General features: G+C 41.9%; 1 protein-coding gene across 3 annotated transcripts in view; it reads left to right on the top strand.

Annotated features, from left to right (window-relative positions):
- IL6ST (interleukin 6 cytokine family signal transducer) overlaps nt 1-22,635 on the top strand; it is a 564,825-nt gene that overhangs the window by 367,832 nt on the left and 174,358 nt on the right. For all 3 annotated transcript variants that reach the window (XM_078675107.1, XM_078675108.1, XM_078675106.1), the window contains one exon: nt 289-437. In XM_078675107.1, coding sequence (XP_078531233.1) covers nt 289-437 — 149 coding nt within the window. The remainder of the gene's footprint in view (nt 1-288; nt 438-22,635) is intronic.

Genomic DNA, 22,635 nt, shown 5'->3' with positions numbered 1-22,635 from the left:
GTAGACATTTGTATATCGTATAGTTAGTCACCAAAGTGTTCTCTAAATTCCATTTCATTTAATCTGCTCATGTTTGTTGAGGGTAATTAAGGTTAGAGCCAATGAGTGTCCTAAAAATGATTGTCTACTCCCAGTGACAATTTGTTGCTACTGTACTCTTTACAAATTGTAACTATTTTATTTTTCTGACCCGCGTTTCGCCACCAATTTACTGCAGTCCTCTATTAAGTATCTAATTGCACATTTTTTTAAACACCTCACTTAAATCTTTTATGTTTTTCTCTGCAGTGAAGTTCAGGCCTCCAATCATTTCTGCCTTAAAGTCCGTCCCAGAATTACCCAATGCCGTAAAAATTGAATGGCATAATCCAGTTGATTTTGTTGATTTGAAGTACATCATTCGGTACAGGAACAGCAACACTATGGAATGGGATGAGGTAAGATTTGTATATATTTTAAAATAATTAATTACCTGCAGACTGCTGATTTGTATACTAAATAATGAAGCAGTCTTGTATGATAATGAAGTAAAATCTAGCCAAAAGAGAAATGCACGTTTGCTTTGAGCCTGCTGGAAAGCAGCGTCTCATCCGATTACAATTGAGATTAGCCTCTTAGCATGGTAATGCTCTGATGGTGGAAGTGGGAGAGACCCTGCTTAATAAATTACAAATGATCCAGAACTTGGCGGCCAGAATGATACTGAACCGCCCAATAGGCTCTCCCTCTGCTCCCTTGCTGAGAGAGCTGCATTGGTTACCTGTAAGAAAGAGATCATTTTTTAAAATCTGCTATCACCTACAATGCGCTGAATGGCAGAGGCCCCTACTATCTTCAAAAGAAACTCATAAAACATATACCAAACCGAAATCTTAGGTCCAGCTCTATAGGCCTTCTACAGGTGCCTCGTATACGTTTGAGTCGCACTGGGGGAAAATCATTTTCGTATCTGCCCCTAAGATACTGGAATAAACTACAGTTGCCCCTACGCAAAATCTCCATGTACAGCACCTTTAGAAAACAACTAAAAGCATTCCTCTTCTAACTTTGTTACGACTTCCAGCTCTCAGGTCAAATTTCTAGGCGAGCGCCGAGATGCCCCCGGGTGAGTCGTGCTCTATAGAAATAAATTTAACATCATAGTTTGCCATATGGACAGCCTACCAGTATTTTCAAGATAAAAAGAAACCTGATGTGTGGGAATAAATATCATCATTATTAAAGTATGCTGAGAAAACTAAAATGTACGCTGGTGATCTCAATTCAGCTCTCTTCTTTTCACAGTGCACCAGGATGACTTTTTTACTTTGTCTATGGACTGGGCAGTGTCTTTTACTATCTTAGTTTTCTGTAGATTATCTAATAACATTCCCGTGCACTCACACAGTTATTAAAACAGGCAATGCAAATGTAAATAGAAAGCAAATTAGTGCACAATCCAACGTAGATATCTTGGTTTCTTTTTATCGGTTGTTACACAAAGCAGCCAGCCCCTTCCCAGTTAGCACCATACTAAATTTGCTCGAATCATTCACACACCGTCAATAGGCTGAGCGCCACTTCTTCCTGAAAACGAAAACCCTGTTCTCTGGCACTAAATTCTGTAGATTATCTACTTGAAATTCCTAACATCTGATTTATTTTATGTTACTTGTTTGAGTGCCATCTGAATCCTCTTCACACCAAAAGCACCAAGGCTGGGAGGCAATTTTGTAAGTGCAGAGATTATGGATGGAGAGCCAGATCTTTAAGTCTTCGAATAATGGATTATTCTTGGTGTCAAGAATGGAATAAGGCAGTGCATTCTGCAGACTGGTGATCACTACAGAGACATTTGTGGGAACTCAGACCAGTTTAGACAGCTCATTCATGTGTCATTCATTGAAAGATCTTGGAGTATAGCTGCACACCGCTGTGGGGGAGGGGTTTGTGGTCAATGGGCCAACATTGCGACTGCCTAATCTCCTTGCATAGTGCATTGCTTGACTGATAATGCACCATCTGGGCCGACAGTTCATTGACAATGTGCTGGAGGACTGGGAGCGGCTCCGGCAGCTACAGGAGCTTGACTGGTGCTCCTCATATCGCAACGGCAGACAACCATCTTGCGGTTGCCACTTTATCAGGTGCATTAGGCACGCTTCTCTGGAACCTGGAGTGAAAGGTGGGCTGCCTGGCCGGGCCCCCAAAGGACTTCTACTTCCCCCTTCACGCGTCGGGCTGCATCTGCTGACTGTTATATCTGAGGGAAGCGGGGATGGCTGCCTAGACTTTGAGGGAAGCTGCGCCGGCAGAGGTGGTGAGTTGCTTCAATGGTGCGTTGCTGCGACCCTACTGCACCAGGAGTGGGGCTGGCCTGGAAACTACACTGGGGGCGCTTCTGAAGCACCTCAGGGCTTAACCCCACCCGCGCTAAGCGTTTTCCCGCTGTGCGCTAAAGATTCGCAAATACCGCGTTACATGACGAGCTCAGCTCGTCATGAGCATACGACAGGCGTACCTCATGACGAGCTGAGCTCGTCATGATCGTGGAAGGGGTTAAATAACTGCCCCCCTCTTCCCCACATCTGCTTATTGGGCCGCTCCGACCTTTGGCCAAAGAAAACTGCCCTGCCTGGATGCTCGTGCCCTCCCTCCCACAATAATGAGTTGGCACCATGAAGGAGGGTGGTGGGCCTGAAGCTGGTACTTCGCCCCTCTACCATTGAGGCAGCTTGGAGCTGTGACAGACACCTGCTCCCACATTCACCAGACATTAACTTTGAGCACTCTGGTGCTGCGGCTGCGCTTCTCCCCATATGAGATGGGTAGAGAAGGCTGCTGGCTCCCATTGCCACACTACCTCCATGGCGCGACGACTATGGACCCATTGCAAGCCCCGACAAGGACCATGACCAGGATAAGGGGCAATGCCACCAGTTCATGCGTGAGTGAAGACACATTGGACCTTATCCTTCAATCTATAGCAGAGAGCTGCTCAGTGCTGGAACAAAAGGTAGACACGGTGGTGCAAGACATTGATATTTTGCGTGAAAATCAGCATAAACGTTCTGGAAAAGTGTGGGCCAACAGTACACTTCTTCAAGCCCACCAGCCCCCAACCATGGGCCATTCCAAGGCCCTTCAAGATCTGTCAGACTGATCCTGAAAGGGAGAGCTGTGAATTTGTATGGTAGGGCTCTTCGTAATAATTTGCAAATTGTTCAGCTTCCAGAGGGCGTGGAAGGGCAAGCCCCCCCTCCCCCCCCCCATTTTACGTTGAATCATGGCTTTAAAAATAAGTGCCCCCTCCCTTGCCATTTCTTCGTAATAAAAACTCTAGTGGCCAGTGGCCACCGGCCCCCTCCGCTAGTCCCATATGGACACTGTTTCAGCATTTTAAAACTTGCTGCCATATTTATTTTGTCCCTGCTTCTAGATTTTTTTTTTAATCATTCCATGATTGTTATTCAGTGAGCCTGATCCGTAAAAGACAAATGTATATTCGGCCAATTTTTTATTTCAACTCTCTTTTATCGCAAGATTAATGCACTGCCTTTGCACTAACTGGGGTTCTTTTTTTGTTTTATTTTAAATCTTTGTATATGTATTCATGAGTCACATGGTTTTAACATTTTGTTATGGTTTTTAGTAATCAAACAATAAATTAGAATTTGAATTTGAAGTGCCCCCTCCCCACTCCGGGACTCGCCACCTTTTTTCACGATGGAATGTGCTCACAGGATGCTCACCAGATCGTCCCCTCCTGGTAATGTGCCCCGGCCCATTGTTTTGTGCATCCTAAACTTCAGAGACAGAGATGCACTGCTGTAAGATGCAAAAGACACTGGCTGATTCAAGATTGAAAACACAAACTTCAAGATATTTCCAGATTATCTCTTAGCAGTGCAACAAAAAAGATCCTCCTTCATGCAAGTCAAGAAAATGTTAAGAGAGCGAGGCCTTAAATATGCGCTTTTATTTCCCTACAATCTAAGGATCACAGCTCTACAGCGATCACATTTCTTTTCCAAACCAGTAAATGCATAGGACTGGATTAAACAATACTAATCCCAACAACGAGCAAACAACTGGGGCTATCACCGCGCACCTCTAAAATGCTACCTCATCTGCGTAACGCAACATCAACAATACAATAGAATCCTGTAGGTGACACCCATAAGATCTTTGGGGCAAGTAGAGAGGCCCTTGAGGTTGCCTCATCTATCACTGGGGGACATTGTCCCCTGCAAAGTCAGCTGAAAGATCTCCATCATCCTCTGAAGGGAGCCCGCAGGATGACCATGACAATTTATATGGATGGCGGATGACCTGCTGTGACTAACCAGCTGAGAGGGTTATTTGTGACTCTGTGTGTACATATATACAGTAGTTGCAAACCAATTTCCAATAACAAACTCTTTTACCTACATTTTCTAAATCACTAGGTGTCTCTAATGGTTCCGATTCAAGTTTCAGTTCAGAAATGTTCTTTGTGAATGCTAGAATTTTCTAACTTTCATCAGGTATGTATAAGCAGCAATGCTAAGGTTTCAGCATCTTGCAGACTCCTCCTTATTCTGCGAGTAAAATGACCAATGCTAAGCATTTATGTAAAATAATTGATCTAATAGTCACTAATTCTTTATTTACAACTAATAAAGATCCAGAAGTACTGATTGCTAGCTTTTTCACAACTGTTGAAAGCTTTTGAATTGTTTGATTGTTTAAAACAACTCCCACTGGTGGCATGATTACTCCAAAAATGTCTCAAACTAGTTGTGTTATATCACCTATGTTAAGTGTAGGTCTGTGTGGTCGCATCATTTTTAAAGCATCTGTACTTTATACATAATACATCTTAGGAAACAGCAAAGCTAAATATCAAACCCTGCCAGTCAGCTAGCCATTGAAAATAAACATCCTGCCTGCAAACTAAATGAACTGTTTCTTCTCCTTGTAAGATTTGCCATGTACCCTCACCCAATAATTTCAAATGTGTGTTCAGTTACTAATTCCCGCGTGTCTATTTCTAATTTGACTTCTTTTGTAAACCCATATTTTTTCCTTTTGTTTCATGTTTAATTTTGGATAGATCATTTTCTTATTAAATGCATCTTTCTTCCAAACATTTTTCAAGATGTGTTCCTCTTTGTTTGTTTTGATTCTGTGAAATGTTTGTACTCGTCTAATGTCATTATGAAAACTTTTTCTAAAAATCTCATTCAGCAGGTTACATTGTTTTCCTATGCCTTATCTCTATCTATATTCATGGCTGGTCTAAAATAATGCCAAACTGTAACCATTTATTTAGCGGGTTGGTGTAAATTAATGCTCTTTTGTAATGGTACTCTAGAAAGAAACAAGTCATAATATGAGTAAACATATTCAAACTCTTCTCGTGTATATACTAAACTAAGCAAAATGCCATGTGTGATTGCATATGACAAAGCTATGTGGTGATAAGATGCCTCCTCTTCAGCTGATGAAGGTTAGTGGCCACAGACCTAATAATCATTTGCGTCTAGTACCGGTGTGTATTCTTTAACTAACCTAGAATAGATGTTAAGAGTCCTGAATTTTCATGTAACTCTCAAATGATGCCTTTAATTTTGTTGCATCGGTTGTGTGTGCATATGTTGCAGTTTCAGGTGTAGAGATAGGCTATTCCATCTCTGGTGTCAAATAAAACCCAATTAATGTTGTTAGGATCATTAACACTGTTACTAAAAATGTAATATAATAATCTTGCATCTAGCTCTATTTATAAAACATGTTTGTAGTCTGATCATTGAGCAAAATATATCAGTAATAATTCAACAGTTCAGTTCAGATTTATTTTTCTTAAGCAGCTTCCTAAGTTTTTCTTTTGTGGCTAGTTTGTTTTCAGCTTTATTTATAGTAGTCTATGTATAGTCATCTCTGTCCCACTCCATCTTCATCTAAATGTTTTATTCCTACGCTTCTACTTCAGCCTTGGGCCTAGGAAAATCTTCTTTAGAACTAACTTGTTTAATTTCAGTTTTTTGCACATTCTCATTTAACAATGTATCTCAAACTTTTGTTTCTTTTCAGAAATATTTTCAAGTAGCATAGTGTATAATAGGGGATCGACTGTTCTGATCTCAGACTAAGTAATTCTTCCACTGGCACATTGAAAACCTGATTTGTTTAGTATATCTGTTCAGGTGCAGAATATCTTTAACAAAGCACTCTTCCTTCTTTCAACCTTCTTGGTGTCAGCTGATTTTCTGTGTCACTTATACTGCTTGACTCTTGTCTCTTCAGCAATTGTTGGCGGTATGCGATCAACTGACACACTTGATCTCATTTTCTTTGACCATAATTCTGTGGCCATTCAGCATTAAGGGTGACTCTTCTCGAACCAGTACTTGTTCCTTCACCTAGATCATCTTTTTGTTCTGGTGTTGTCTCCACTGTTTTCTCAGTTTGAGGTCTTGTTTCTTCTCCTCCTTCTCCCCCAGAGACTTCAATACCACTTTGTGAAATCACAGGAACCTGGATTGGTGTGACTGTTTAACGTTCTTCACCCCTCTCTCCTTTTTGCTGTTGTCTCTCTTGCAGTATTGCTCCTTGCAATTGTCCAACTTCCGATGGTTCTGTCACCAGTGCTCTTGGTTCTGGCTCATAGAACACCATCTCTTCATATGGACTTCTTACTCTGAGTGTGCGATGCATGCACTCAGTTTGGTACTACAGCACACTTGACAGCAGTGTTCCTGATCAGAATCACCTGGAAAGGGCCTTTCCATCTTGGTTCCAAACAAGACTGCTGCACATGCTTCTTGACTCGTATCCAGTCACTGAGCCACTGTTCCTGATGCAGATTTAAGGTACCAGCTTCAGCCAGGTGAGAGAACACACCACACCAGCCAGTCTTTTGCAGTAATAGAGTATCATCACATCAGTGATGTTCAAAAGTGCATTTGCAGGTACAATAGGCAGTCTTGATGCACGCCCCATCAATATCTCATGGGGAGATAACCCTGTTTTCCTGTCAGGAATACTTCGGAGACTCATCAACACCAAAGGTTAAGTATCTGGCCATTTCACTGATGTGGAAGCACAAACTTTTGCCAACCAGGACTATGTTGTTCCATTTAGCTGTTTCAACATTTCAAGGTGCTTCTGGTCAATAACTGCAGTGTTACCTCTGCTCTATCAGTAATGCTACACAAATCATTCTTAGGACAGCATTGTTGAAATGAGTCCCATGATCTGACTCCGGAGAAACTGGTAATCCTTTCCTAGGTATCAACTCTCACAACGGCAAATTACTACAGTAAGACGGTCATTTCTCTGTGTTGGGTAAGCTTCTACCCATCGAGGGAAAATGCACACTATAACCAGGATGTATCTTTACCTATTGCAAACCGGTCTTGATAAAGTCCATTTGTATTCTGTTGAACGCACTACCTAATCTCCCTATGTGACTTAATGTTACGGGTGTTCTTGTCCCTACTTTTATTTGTTGACAAGTCGCACAGCAAAGACACACTTCTTCTGCCAGCATCCTAAATCTGGCATTAAACCAATTCTGCCTGAACAATCTCAGCATTGCATTTCTTCCTAGATGTGTTGGGCCATGGAAGTATGTCATGGAAAACAATAAAGTGTCTGGCAACTCTAGTCTTCCATCTGCTGACATCCAAATGTAATTTGCATTTTCTCACATCTTGTTCTGGTATCCTTCAGTTCTGCTTCTGAAACATCTTCCTGCAATCTTTTGAGCTCTCCCATACATCAGCTACTGACAACATCAAGAAGACTGTGTCCTCTTTAGATTCATTTGTGTAAGCCCTGTTAAATGTGCAGAAACAAGTGCGCAATACTGTGAAACTTTGTCCACAAATCTGTGTCCAACTGTGACATATACCTGTGAGCTGCACATTTAACAACTGTGACTTCTGTTGGCATATGCAGTGCCTCGAGCAGTTTACTTACATGCCCCACATTTCAAATGGGCCGGGCAGATGAGGTCATGAAACCTCTTTGTGACCATAACTGTCCAAAATCATGGACCACACCAAAGCTATATTGACTATCTGTAAATATAGTCACTCTTAATTGGGCTGTTAGACTGCAAGCTCTTGTAAGGGCAGTTAATTTTGCAACTTGTGCTGAGGTAACATCTCAAAGCCATGAAGCTTCTACAACTTCTTGAATTGTACAGACAGCATAAGCTGCTCTCAAGGTACCTTCTTTATTTTTCAAACATGAGCCATCAACAAAAATTACATAAACAGGCTGAATCAAATTTCAACTTTTATGTCTGGCTTTGGCTTGGTGCAAAAATCTGTACCACATAGGCAATCATCTCAACTTCATCTCCATTGAAGTCCTTATTTATAGATAACACAGTTGACGGATTTTAAATCTGACATCGTTTTAAAACCATATTTTCGTCAGCCAAGATCTGCTCGTTCTTTGTGAGTTGCTAAAATGGCTTTAGGCCAGGGGCGTCCACAATAGACAATATTTTAGCCCTTGCATACATGATAGAACAGACTACACAGAAAAAGTCGCTTCCTCCATTTGCATGTTTTGTGGACTACTCTGCGGCTTTTGACGGAGTCAATCGGAGTCTGCTTTGGCGGAAACTACAAGGTTGGGGGATACCAGAGATTCTTTTAAAGGCAATAATTAGCCTTTACACTGGAACTTGGGTACGGGTGAAAACTTCAATGAACTCAGCTACCAAAAAGATTCCAACAGACCGTGGTTTAAAACAAGGTTGTGTATTTGCACCTTTGCTTTTTAACTTATATACGGCAGACCTTGCTAAAACTATTCTTAATGCAAATCTTCTATCTCCGAAAATTGGCTCAAATAGAATATTTTTAATACAGTATGCAGATGATATGGTGCTATTAGATCAAACAAAAGTAGGCATGCAACGACTATTGGACGCACTAAATCTCTACAACAACAACAATGACCTAAGAGCAAATGCAGGAAAAACAAAGGTAATTATATTCGGAAAGTATGCCAACAAACTCGGACAGCATTGGAGGTTGGGCAACTTGAAGATAACAACAGTGCCCAAATATAATTACTTAGGGGTTTGGCTGCTGAGTAATGGGAAATCAACAGCTTACCTTGCTTCAGCCAAAACAAAGGCAAGGGCAGTGCCGTTCGCCTTGTGCAAGCTGAATGCTAAACTAAATAGCCCAACAACAAAATCCATTACAACAGCAAGAATGACCTAAGAGCAAATGCAGGAAAAACAAAGGTAATTATATTCGGAAAGTATGCCAACAAACTCGGACAGCATTGGAGGTTGGGCAACTTGAAGATAATAACAGTGCCCAAATATAACTACTTAGGGGTTTGGCTGCTGAGTAATGGGAAATCAACAGCTTACCTTGCTTCAGCCGAAACAAAGGCAAGGGCAGTGACGTTCGCCTTGTGCAAGCTGAATGCTGAACTAAATAGCCCAACAACAAAATCCATTAGAAGAGTTATAAGGGCCAAGCTGCTTCCCTCAATAACATATGGCCAGTTAGCATTTCCTGCGGCTTTTGTTAATAGCCTCGAACATATCAACTGCAGAGCCTACAAGCGAATTTTCCAGATCCCAGCGTATACACTAAACATCCTGGTGCGACCGGAATGTGGGTTGAACAATCAAAACTATGAGCACTGGGCAACGCTGGTGCGGTTCTACCGAGGGGTTTGTGCGGCCCCTCCGAACACAATGTGAAGTCAACCCTGAAAATGATCTTTATGAAAGCCAATAACTCCTGGAGTAACGGCCTGAAAACTGCCTGCACAGCAATACAGCTTGACATGACCAAACTGCAGGATCTGACTTATCAGCCTGGTACACTAAAATCTATATTAAAAAAACAAGTTAGAGCATTATCCAGAGAAGAAGATATGAAGGAGCTGAATCGTTCCAAAAGTAACATTGGGATACTTGTAAGCTCCTATGAAGATGGGTTATGGCAACCATACCTCGATTCTGCATTAAACAAGATAATTTTAAAGCAAATCTTAACAGTGAGGCTCATGGCATTGCCGATAAAAGATATCAACAGGCGCTGGAAATCCCTAGAGGCGATTACCACCTGCAGACTATGCCACCAGCATGAAGAATCCATGGTCCATTTGGTCTGCATATGCCATTGCCTAATACAAGCACGTCGCACTTTACTAAGGCCATTGTTTTTAAAATATGGGACACGTAATTGCAAGGATGCCATGAAACTCTTGTTTAGCCCGAAGACACCGATGGAATTGGCTAGGTTCACCAAATTTGCACATAAAGTTAAAGAACGTTTAAGTAACGCACCTTGCACTTTAGAACTTCAAGACTGCACTTTGGGCATGCCCAGACTTTGATTTGCACGCTGCGACAAGCTGTATCTATTTTGCACTTTGTTGGAATCTCTATTCCAAAATAGGCCTTTGAATGCCTTGAATTGATAATTGACACATGGGTTTTAATGTTTTTCTTATCTATGATCTGTATTTTTAGGATTTGCTATACAGGATCTAGTGCATCCAAATTTGTAGCAGTTAACGATGATTACTGTAGCAAGCAAGTTTTGTGGATATTTTATAGGACACTTTTTGTAACAATTTTTGTTAATTGATACAATAAAATATATTCATTCATTCATTCATTCATTCTTTGTGAATCTGCTGTTTGTCATGTACAGGGTTTTTGTTCTGGTGAGCAATATTTCTACAGAGAGAGTTACCATACCAGTTAAAGGATGTTCCATCACCTACCTGAGCTACCGATTTAAGGCAGCTGGTCTGTCATGGGTATTCGAAAAAGAAGCCATAGTTTTTGTTGCATCTCCATGCATCTGAGAGAACACTGAGAGAGCGCAGCCCTCCCTCTCACTGCATAACAATGTTAATATCCTACTGTTATGAGTCATTCTTAGTGCCGGGGCACGCCAGAGGCTTTCTTTCAGCTCTAGGAAATCTTTGAAGCACTCATTGTCCCATGGAAGAGGATCAGGCAAATCTTTTTTTTTTTTTTTTCCGCCTCAGTAAAGGCTTAACCGCTAGGGAAAATCTCGATATCCACGGTCTACAGTAGCCAACCATTCCCCAAATATTTCTGACTTCATTAATTCCCCAAATATTTCTGACTTCCGTCTGTGTTCTGGGTGTATTCATCTCAAGGATAATCTCCATCTCTGTGGTGACACCTTTCTCGCTCTTCTCTCAATGATATGTCCAAAGTTTTGGACTTCTTTTTGACAGTATTGCAGTTTAAGTAGAGAAACTTTATGTGCATTCTCAGCCATTGCAATTGAATCCTGTCTACAAGCTTCTCGTGTATCTGATGCTACAAGTAGGTCATTGGTCTATTGTGCTAGAACTGAACTGTAAGGCATCTTCAGTGATTAAAGAATCTTTTTTGAGATTTGATTGAATATGGACGGGCTCTCTGTAAACCCTGTGGAACTTGGGATCATCCAAAACCTTCTCTCTGAACACAGAAGAGAACAAGATCTGGCAGTCCTCGCACAATGGAACAGAAAAGAAAGCCGGACATAGATCGAAAACAGTGAACCATTCCGCAGTGCATGGCAGTTGAAAACGTGTGGTGGCTGGATTCAGGACTGTAATGTTCTAGTTGTGGAATTCCTCATAGGAATGTTGTATTAAGATTCCTTTTGGACATTCCAAGGCAACGGCTGGAGCTTACAGGGCGTTTTCTATCAAGGTGGTTGTCTAAGCTGCCTTTTTGGAGATTAAATCTTCTTCTCCCACTCACAATGTGTAAAGTTTCGTACTTACATGAATTGGTGAAGATCAGGATAGGAAAAGAAGGCAGTGCTCACCTGTTCGTGTTGCATCCTGGGCGGAGTTTCCAAGAAGATTCAACTCGAGCTTGTGTCTGCGCCACAAATGAGCATCCATGTTTTCAGAAGTGTCGTGAGTGTCATAAGAGGAGTTTTCATAATTTCTGGCAAGTCCGGGGGTTGTGGTTACAGCAATTCAGGGCGTGCTGATTGCGACTAAGCTCGAATTTTGCATTAAAAAAAGTTGTGCAGTGATGTCACCACGTTGGGCCACGTTTCAAGGTGGCCATCTTGGATTGGGCTGTATGTTAAGCCCGGAATCCACTCGTCCTTTGGGGCATCTCCGTTTGTTGGTACCCGGTGAATTTAAAAAGCCTATTTTCTAAGGCTCCAATCTGATTCTGCCTGCATTTAGTTGATCACAGCGGCACCAGTTATCTACACCCCGCTGGCCAGTATTCTCGGTGCCAGGCACACCTGTTCTACACTGTATTCTTTTGGTTTAAGTATACTGTTTCTAATTGTTTTCACATATTTTTTTTATATTGTTTTCATTAATTTTTACATTTACATTGGGCTACAGTGGAATACGTTTTGTGTGATATTGCTACTATGGCCAACATTACAGCACCTCCACATTTCTTACAAGTCGCAGGGGAGCCAAAAATGGAATGGAACTATGATATCCTATGTTTTTAGCATATATAGAAGTACTTGAGGAAGAAGATTGTTCTGCCAGAAGGAAATTAGCTTTGCTAAACCTTTGTCTGTGTGGTGCACGTTTGAAGGGGTTTAACAACCTTCCTCCAGTATAGAGTGCGGGGGACATGAATGTGTTTGAACTGGCAAGCAAACAAATGGATGCCCGGTTTGGAAGGAAAATTAACATTGTGATAGAGATGTTAAAATTCTATTCACGTGCTCAGAAGGAAGATCAGTCTATAGAAGATAATGTATCCGCACTACGTACTTTGGCAGGGTCCTGTGCTTTTGAAACCATCACTTACGAACAAGTGTTAAGAGACCAAATAATGATGACGAATAAGAGCAAAAAGATTTGAGAGTTTATGGTTGGGTACTGAATCTTCTTTAAGTGCGGTGGTTAGCATAGCAAAGGGTATTGAACAATTTGAGAAATTTGTTAGTGAAATCAGAGGTCTAAGTATCAAAGTTCAAGATACTGGACCTGATGTTTCAGTAGTAAGGACTCAAACAGGGATGAAGAAGAATCAGTCTATACCTGTCAAGAAGGAAGCTGATGTGAAAATTTGTGACATCAGATTTTATGGGAAGAAAAATACTATTATTTGTTACAGGTGTGGTAGTCTAAACCATGTAGAAAGCTTAAAAGTGTGTCCTGCGTGGGACTAATTGTGTGTCAAATGTAAAAATAAGAGGTAATTTTGGAAAAGTGTACAAATCATTTCAAAGTGTCAACCACATCTCATTTGATGCAGATGAAGCACCTGCTGAATTCAACTCCTTATTGTGTGTTGGTTACGTCAATTGCAACGGTTCTCCCAGATGTACAGTAGTAATTTATGGCAAATCAGTATCTATGATGGTTGACTCATGTGCTTGGTACTGGATTATTTGTTAAAGCTTGTTTAACGAGCTGTGGGGTGAGAAGAAATTATTTTCACCTGATATTCAACCTGGTGGATACTCTGGTCACAAAATTGATTTGGAAGGGTTTATGTGGGCAAATTTGGATTTTGAGGGAAGAACTACTAGAGGTTAGGTGTATGTGGCAACTATGGGTGTGTCTATTTTGGGATTGCCACATCAACAAGAAATTGGTCCCAATGCTATCCCTTCTGTTTATGTTGTTATAGTTAACAGGGAAGAGGTTGCCTCTGAGAATTAAGTAAAAGTTTCCAAAACTTTTTGGCGGATCTCTGGGGAAATATGTAAATGTTAAACATAAAATCATTCTTGAAAATGAGGCGATACCTGTTAGGCATAGGGTTAGAAATGTAAGTTTGGCATATCGCGACAAACGGAAAGTCCTGTTAAATGGTTTGGTTGAGAAGAGAATAATTGAGCCCATAGAATGTTTGATTTGGGTGTCTCCCATTGTGTTTTCCCTTAAAGGTACTGGGGATCTCTGCCTGTGTGTGGATTTACTCAGCTTAAATAAGGAGATCTGGATTGACAAACATCATCTTCCTAATATACACAAAATAATATCTACGTTGTCTGGTGCTTCTGTTTTCTTCAGTATTGATGTAGCAATCGCATACCACCAAGTGGAATTGCATGAGGAATCCAAACTTTTAACAGCGTTTGCGACACCAGAAGGTATGTTCCAATTCTTGCGAATGCCATTTGGGTTGGCAAGTGCTACCTTCATTTTTCAGCGGTTAATGAAAGAGGTTCTGGAAGGTAGTAAGGGAGCAATTGCCATCCAAGATGATATTTTATTTATTGGGAGAACGTTTGCAGAACATGACAGAAATTTGGAAGATGTATTGAAAAGAGTGCAAGATAAAGGGTTGAGTTTGAAATTTTCAAAATGCAAATTCAGGCAGAACAAAGTTGAGTATTTAGGTCATGAAATGTCTCGTGAAGGCATCAGGCCCAAACTCAACCATGTGTAGAGCATTTCTGATGCACCTGCGTCTGTGACTAAAGAACAATTGTTGTTGTTTTTAGGTTCGACTGAATTCTATGGTAAATTTGTACAGGATTGCTCTACAAAACTGCATCCATTATGACAGTTAGTGAAAAAAATGCAAAATGTGTATGGTGTAAAGATCAACAGCTGGCATTTGATGTACTCACAAAGGAGATAGTTTATGCGCCATTCTGAAAATCATAGGTGGTTGATAGGGAATGTATTGTATCTGTGGATGCCAGTCGTGTGGGGTTGGGCGCTGTGTTCATGCAGATGAACAGTACTGGCGAATATGTAGTGTCATATGCTCCAAGAATGCTGCGTGGGTCAGAGTGCAATTACTCCACCATTGAGAAGGAATTGCTAACTTGCACGTGGGCACCTCAACATTTGCGTCAGTTTTTATGGGGAACCAAATTTCAGTTAAGAACTCATCATAAGCCATTAATTAATATGTTAGCAGCTGGTGGGGGAGAATATTGACAGCTCGCTTCGCTAGAATGGCCACTAAATTATAGGAATACCAATGTGTGGTTGAATATGTTCCGGGGCGTACTAATGTTCACGCAGATTGTATGTCACATTTAACTTTATTGGATTTAACTGAGATCAAGGATGTGGTGGAATGTGATGTGGCTTATAACATGGATGATGACAATAGAGCCTGGGTGGAGGAGCATACTTCTGAAGCCAATTCTGAAGAAAAATGGAAAGAAGCTATGCAACAAGGTTGCATTTTGAGTGAGGTTCAGAAGTTTCTGTAGAAAGGTTGGCCGGAAGAGAGGAAGTTGAGTGGGGAGCTGGCCTCATTTTTCAAAATGAGTGAGAAGCTTTTGTTTTTGCATGGCATTGTTAGGAGGAGAGGCAAAATTGTGCCACCACGGAAACTCAGGGAGGTGATTTGTGCTGTGGCCCATTAGGGTTATATGGGAAAGTCCACTACTAAATGAAGAATAAGAGAATTCTACTGGTGGCCTTGTATTGATGGCATGGTTGACAAATGGGTCAGGGAATGTGCCCCTTGCGCGACGAGTGAAAAATCTGTCAAGGCGTTATCTGTCGATGTTACTCCTATCAAATATGCCCAAGGCCCCTGGAGAAAATTAGGGATTGACGTTTTGGGTCAGTTGGAACACATCCTGGCAAGGATGTGCATGCTGTAGTGCTTGTGTATTACTTTTGTACGTGGCCATAGCTGGAAATAGTGGAAAAAATGACTTTTGCACAGGTCGTTGAGTTTTTGGATAACATTTTTTGTTGTGAAGGGTTACCAGAGAAACGTATTTCCGACAATGGGCCACAATTTGTAAGCAAGGAACTTTAATTGGTTCTTAAGATGTGGTGTTCTACATAAGAGGGTGTCTATCATCCTTAAGCCAATGGTCAAGTAGAACGCTTCAACAGGGCCATTAAGGGGTCTTTCAGCTAGCTATTAAGCTTGGTGTGTTGTGGAGGAATGCTTTGCGGTCAACTTTGCTGACATATCGCACATCACCTAATTCTGTCACAGGGTTGACCCCATTTGATATGTTGCGAGGTAGGAAACCAGGATCTAAACTCATGTCATGGTGGTTGAAAGAGAAAAATTTATATAACACTGTTATGGGTTTTTACTAAAGTCAGGGAGCCTCTTAAGAGGTATTAGGAGAAGATATGGGGTGATGTTTCTAAGAATCAGTTTAAGGAGTTGAAATTGAGAGCAGGGGATGTGGTCTGTGTTAGTAGAAGGTGGGAAAATATGGCATTTTAGATGTATTTCTGTGTGTAAATTTCAAGTCAAAGAGAAGGTGCATGTCAGTACTAGTAATGGATACACGGAAGTCTCGAAGGACGGAGTAAAACTGAATAGGGAATATCCCTACAGTAAGCTTAATGAGAATTGTGAATGGACTGCTGGTTTTTGTGACACGTATGATGGTTTGAATGTTCCGGTTATTGGTGAATCTGTTGTTGGGCAGGGCACTGCTCCAACCACTAGTTTAGGTAATCAAGAGGTACAATACGATAGTCAACCTGTGGGTGAAGAACATGTAGTGGGAAGTGAGGAAAAGTTCACCTGTTATGCATTTGTCCTTGAAACTGAAAGATTTTGTTAAGTTTTAATTTAGACAATTTTGATTTTGATGTCATATGTTCACTATCATTTTGTATATAGTTACTTTCTATGCATCAGTTTTTCAAATGTTTTTTTTTTGTGCGTTTCTTTAATATTTTTTTTAAGGGGGGAAGTGTGTAGTGTTCTAGTTGTGAAATTTCTTAAAGGAATGTGTGGTATCTGGTTTCCAGTGCTATGCATCTTTCCTGCTTCTCTGTCTTGCTGCTCAGCCAGAGTGGATGTGTTGTGGAAGGCTGGTGAATGGTGAGGTAATGGAATGTTGGGGATGCCTGGTGGATGAATGTCAGTTAGGAGTATGGGCTGAGCAGCAAGGGAGCTGAGTACTTTGCTTGCAAGTTTTACGTAAGGGGATCCTTTTCTCTGTTTGAGGTTTGTGTTTAGATAGCCTTTGGCTATGTGACTTTGCACCTGTGCAATTTATTGGGTGTATATTAGTCACCTATTCATTCCCTGCATGTTTATTAACTTTACAGTTCGTTCCTTACAATTTTCCATTTTGGGAATTTTCCTCTGGTTGAGGTATGCTATGCTATAGCCTTGTAGCTATGTGACTTTTGCAAAAAAAAATGTGTGCGTGTATTTGTCTCTGTTTTTCGTGCATTATATTCTACTTTACAGTATTTGGTTTGCATGGTCTCAGAATGTGGGATCTTTAGCTATGATTTTACTACAACTTTTGTCACGGTCTATTCTACCTTTGCGCAAAGATTTTGTGCGTGAATAGTCTGGCATTTGAGGTTTACTTCTTGAATGTATTCTTGAATGTATTCTTGCATGTATTCCTAGCGGGGGTAGTTTTCTCCCTTTCTTCTTAGTGTGTGTTGGGATTCCTTCCTGGTTTCTCTTGTTGGGAGTACTTTTTGTCTTCTTGGTTGTTGCGTTTACTTTTCATTGTTTGGCGTTCATTGTTTGTTTTCCATGCTAGTCTGGCCAACTGGTGTGTTCTGGTGTGACACTGAACGTCTTGTGTTCTTCTTGTGCTTGTTCTGTTATTGCTGCACGTTGGTGTGAAACATGTTTTATTATCAGGGGTGTGGAATTTAATAAAATATCTACTTGTCCATTGGGCAGGTTGCTTCATAAATCTACTTGTCCTGTAACAAAATCCACGTGTCCCTTTTGTGCCACATAATGCGGCGACAATTTATGGCAGCAATCTCATTATATAAGAACTCTGATAACAACCACTTATTATACCAAGGCTAATACCATAGTTTGGTTTGAATACTTGCCATTCCATTATGTTGCCAGCTTGCCGCAGATCTACATACTAGGGCTGAAGGTAGTGGTAAGCAATAGTTCCAGGGTTGGAATGCCCTTTTGAGTCTTTGCAAAACTACTAAATTGCATATTTTAAAGGTTTTCACCAGCTCTCCTCTAATCTTTTCCCACACTGAGAAAGGTTGGAACTTTACTCCTGACAGTGGCACATGTGAAACTTCTTCCAGGGTTGTGGAAAAAGTGGTTGGAGGGAAAGTGAACTTGCAAACACTCAGATTTTCACATGACCAAATCGACACATGCATATTTGCACGTAGTTCACAAATGTTTTCTAGGAGTACTATTTCTTGTCCCACTTCCATAAATTCTTGTGAATTCACGAAAGTTGTATATCTGCACTTAATGCAAGGACATATACCATGGGTGCACTTTTGAGACTTTCTTTAATGAGTTGTCCCCTTATTAGGTCTGGTGTTAACCGTAACCTTTTGTGTTTATTAAAATTTAGTCTCCCTCTTTGTCTATTGGCTGGCTTTACTGTGTGACATCATTATGCTCTTTCACAAAGAGCATTATCGGCACACAAAGTTGTTTAGTTCAGTGCTTGTAACTACTGTGGCAAGCAGTGTGTGCTTTTAGAGACCAAAAACAATGTTTGCTTTTGCCAATATTTATTATAATGATAAGGGCCGGCATCAGTAAGGTTTTACAAAAATCATGCCAAAACAAGTAGCACATTGACAAAACCAAAAGGCTGACCATCAATTTCAGACCTCCTGGCTTTGCCAATGCTTGTTTCATGTTTCCCATAATCTTTTTGTAACAGGTCACACTGATTATCCATTATGAATATATTAGGAACATACTAGCATACTTCAACACATTTTACCAATTGATGCTGCATAGAAATGTCATCTAAAATTTTACAGTAGTTTAGCACAAAAAAAATGTCATACTTGCATTTTTTTGTGAACATTTTATTTTGAAAGCAAAGACTCATCCATCTTGCTTTAAAGCTCCACAAACCTTTTGGGGAGCATTGTACATAGTTTCATTTAGCTAAACTATGACAACCTGTTTACACATTTCTATTCTGGAACCACTGTTAGTAGTGCAGTCCGAGCTTACAAAATTTACTTGGAGCGCTCACCCTAATAATAAGAGCTTTGCATTAATGAACCATAAATAACAAGTTTGAACAGCATTAACACACTGACACAAATATTACCTTACCTGCAGACAATGCCCTTCCCTGATCTATAATATGTTACTGTAAACTGGCAGCCAAAGTGTTTGTGCTTTAGGGGGTTAAACCTAATTGTCCCAAGGACAAAATACTCATTAAAACTTGTTGCCCTTGACCTCAAACAGTATGTCCTGGGCGTCGGGCTATAGGAATTCCACATCCTGTATTATGACATTTTCTCCCATCATTTATGTGTTTTCTGTACGCTATTTTGTTTACTACAGCCCTCTTAGCATGCTAAATTTGATCTTTTATTGAAACCATTGTTTGGTATCTTACATCCTCTCTTTACTATTACTATTTTCCATTTTGCACCGAAAAAGGGGAAGTGGTGTGTGTTATTCATTCTTCTCCTTCCATATTGTGATATTTCATTTAATTTCATCTTATGCATTTATTGATTGCCTTTCCATGAAATGCTTTGTGCTCTCTAGTTTATATTACGGTGGTGACAGCATACTCACTTTGTTGTTGTTTTGTAAAGGGGCATCATGTGTGGTATCTGGTTTCCAGTGCTATGCATCTTTCCTGCTTCTCTGCCTTGCTACTCAGCCAGAGTGGATGTGTTGTGGAATGCTGGTGAATGGTGAGGTAATGGAATGTTGGGGATGCCTGGTGGATGAGTGTCAGTTGGGAGTATGGTCTTGAGCAGCAAGGGAGATGCTCATAGTGGGGCTTCACTCAATCTTCATATTTTCATCTAGAACTTCCATCAATAAACCATCTTCATCTATCTACATCTCGGCTACTGGACTTATTTACCATTATTACAGAATGTTTTATTAAGATTCCTTTTGGGCATTCCGAGGTGACGGTTGGAGCTTACCAGGCGTTGTCTCTCAAGGTGATTGTCTAAGTTGCCTTATTGGAGATTAAGTCTAATTCTCCTACCCCCACATTTCAAGTACATTTTGTTCTTTCTCTGAAACGCCTATATAAAGATTAAAAAAAAAGTTTTGTTCTTACAAGTACCACCCGACAACATGGAACAACAATGCTGTTTTGCAGCGTGAATCCTTTTCTAGATTCACATGCTGTGCATCATTCCGCCATCTAGTGGTTGGGTCCGGAATGGTCTTTGTTTTTAGGTCTCGTGACCTACAATGCGCGCAAGCGCATTGAGGGATCGAGAATTCAAGTGCTCGATCGTCTAGTGAAACCACTGCGGTTTCTTCACAGTGCATGTGAGGTCACGTGGCCACAAAAGCGGGTCACGTGACCACACAAGCACGCGCATCTCCCTAATCTGCCTGCCTCCCCTCGCTCGCATTCACGCCCCAGGCTCTCCCACCCCCATCCGGCTTCCCTCCTCGCTCGCATTCACGCCCCAGGCTCTCCCACCCCCATCCGGCTTCCCTCCTCGCTCGCATTCACGCCCCAGGCTCTCCCACCCCCATCCGGCTTCCCTCCTCGCTCGCATTCACGCCCCAGGCTCTCCCACCCCCATCCGGCTTCCCTCCTCGCTCGCATTCACGCCCCAGGCTCTCCCACCCCCATCCGGCTTCCCTCCGCGCACATAAAACATCTCGCACGATGGCTGTAAAATGCTGGTCAGCATTACTACAGAGCTGCGGTCACAGGGCATTGTGCGCCTTGTTTTTTTTTTTTACACCATCTCTAGTTATGAAGTGCGCATGTGTGCTTGCGTCCAGCCAGCAGCGGAAGTGCCAGAGTCCCCTGCATCCTCTACCTCGGGCGGGAGGCGCTCGCTGTCTGTGCAGGGTGGCAGCCGGAGATAATACTTTTTTCTTTAAAATACATGGGACTTGGACTGCCCCACCTTCCCCCTAACAACGAGCCTTCCGATGCCGCCTTGAGGTGGTATGGCTTTGCCCCCACTTGCATTCTAAACTCTGCTCTCAGCCTCACAGATTGTCCGTGTTGACTTTGCTCCAGCCCCCCCACCCCTCTCCCCGCCCCTGTGAGCTGTGTTGCCGACCTCCTACGTCATTCCTCCTCTCCCTTTTCTGTGCACGTAGTATTTTGTTTGAATTATTTTTAATAAATGTAACTTTTTTATTGGAAAACACGGGTCTCTCGCCACCCACCGTCCCCCAGCCTGTTTTATTTATTAATAGATAACAGTTTAAACCAGAGCTGAGTCACTGCTCTAATAAGCACACCGCATAGTCATAAACTGCCAAGATGACATCAGACGGCAACGCCTCCTCCAGCCGAGAACTGAAGTGTTGGGAGTAGTAAAATCATCCACTTCTGCTGCTCTATTCCAATGTAACCTGCACACTCTGAAGGGGTGCTCCTAAGGCGGAGGAGAGACACTTGTGCAACCTATGCAGAGCTCACTGCTGGATACCCCAATGGCCACAGTCCAGGAGAAAGCAGCGGTTCTAAGTTTATGCCCCTGGCATTGCTTTCCATGCTTTTTTACTGCAGCTAAAGTGCGTGCTAAATTAAAAGTAGAGAGTGTTGCTGATCCTCGCTTGTTTTTAATAGGTATCCCTTCTGAGCACAGATTTCAGGGCAGCAATACTTTAGTATTCCAGTCTACAAACACCAGCAATAGCCTAGTTTCTTTAAATTATCACTGCACTTAAAAAACATACCTGAAAAATATTGCCATTTACAATGTCAATAGCTCCAACTCCAAAAATGCGAGACCTATTGCATTGCAAATGCTTGTTTAATTTTTTTTATTTCTTGTATTGGTCGCAGTCGACCCCCACTTGGTGCTAAGTACGTCCCCTGAGTGACATCAGACCGTATCCTGGAGGTCAATGTGCGTGGTGGCCATCATCAGGTTCTTTTTTCCACTGTACGGTCTGGAAGCAAGACGGGAAGCTCCGAAGAAACTTTCAGATTTTCCCCAAAAACGTCAAAAAAGAAGATTACTGAAGAAAATTATCGTTGATCGTTGTCGTAACCGAAGGCAGGACCAGCGGACCACTCTGGTCCACAAATGGTGAGGTAGGGGCAGGACTGTGAGGCCTGCGCAGCGTGCCGAAGACGCTAAGGACACGCTGATATAAAAGACAGGCCCACTACGCCACAATGTCGCAAACAACGAAGAAACCTCCCTGAGAGACCTGGGTTTCTCTAGCGTTGTGGAAGAATATGGAGCACCAGCTGAGTCAACGTACGAGGGATCAGACGTCGAGGTCCTAGAGGGGGCTTGGAAAAGAAGACTGAGAAGACAAGACACCATAAAGAGCCGTCGGAACCGAAGGGCCATGAACTTAAGGCGCACAAGGCAACCCCGACGCGGAGCAAAAAGGTGATCGAGTGTCAGCCGCAATTAAAAGAACCCCACGGCACCCAACTGAAGGTTACCGTGGAGGTAAAATCGCCGAAGACGCCGAAACAAAGGGTCAACACCGAACCCGCAAAAAGGGCATTACACCGCCGAAGTCTAACGTCAACGTCAGGAAGAAAAGAAAATCTCCTGCCTCCGACGCCGAGAGGGCCCTCGAAGTCGAAAAGAAAAGGAGAAGACTCGAAGAGGAAATAGCAGCTCTCTTACAAAAGAAGAAGGACTTCGATGCCCCACTGAAGGATTTTACAATCCCAAAGACACCGGCTGCCGAAGCAGAGAACGTTGACGCCGAAGAGGCAGAAGACTCAGAAGGAGAGGAAGAAGGTATCTTCGACTCCCCTCCAACACCATAACCTCGAGTTGCAGAACCCAAGGCATACAGAGACATACCGGAGG

The sequence above is a fragment of the Lissotriton helveticus genome, chromosome 2_1 (genome assembly GCF_964261635.1).
Source record: "Lissotriton helveticus chromosome 2_1, aLisHel1.1, whole genome shotgun sequence".
Taxonomy (NCBI): domain Eukaryota; kingdom Metazoa; phylum Chordata; class Amphibia; order Caudata; family Salamandridae; genus Lissotriton; species Lissotriton helveticus.
Note: the sequence above shows the minus strand (reverse complement) of the source record. Positions and strands in the feature narration are given on the sequence as shown.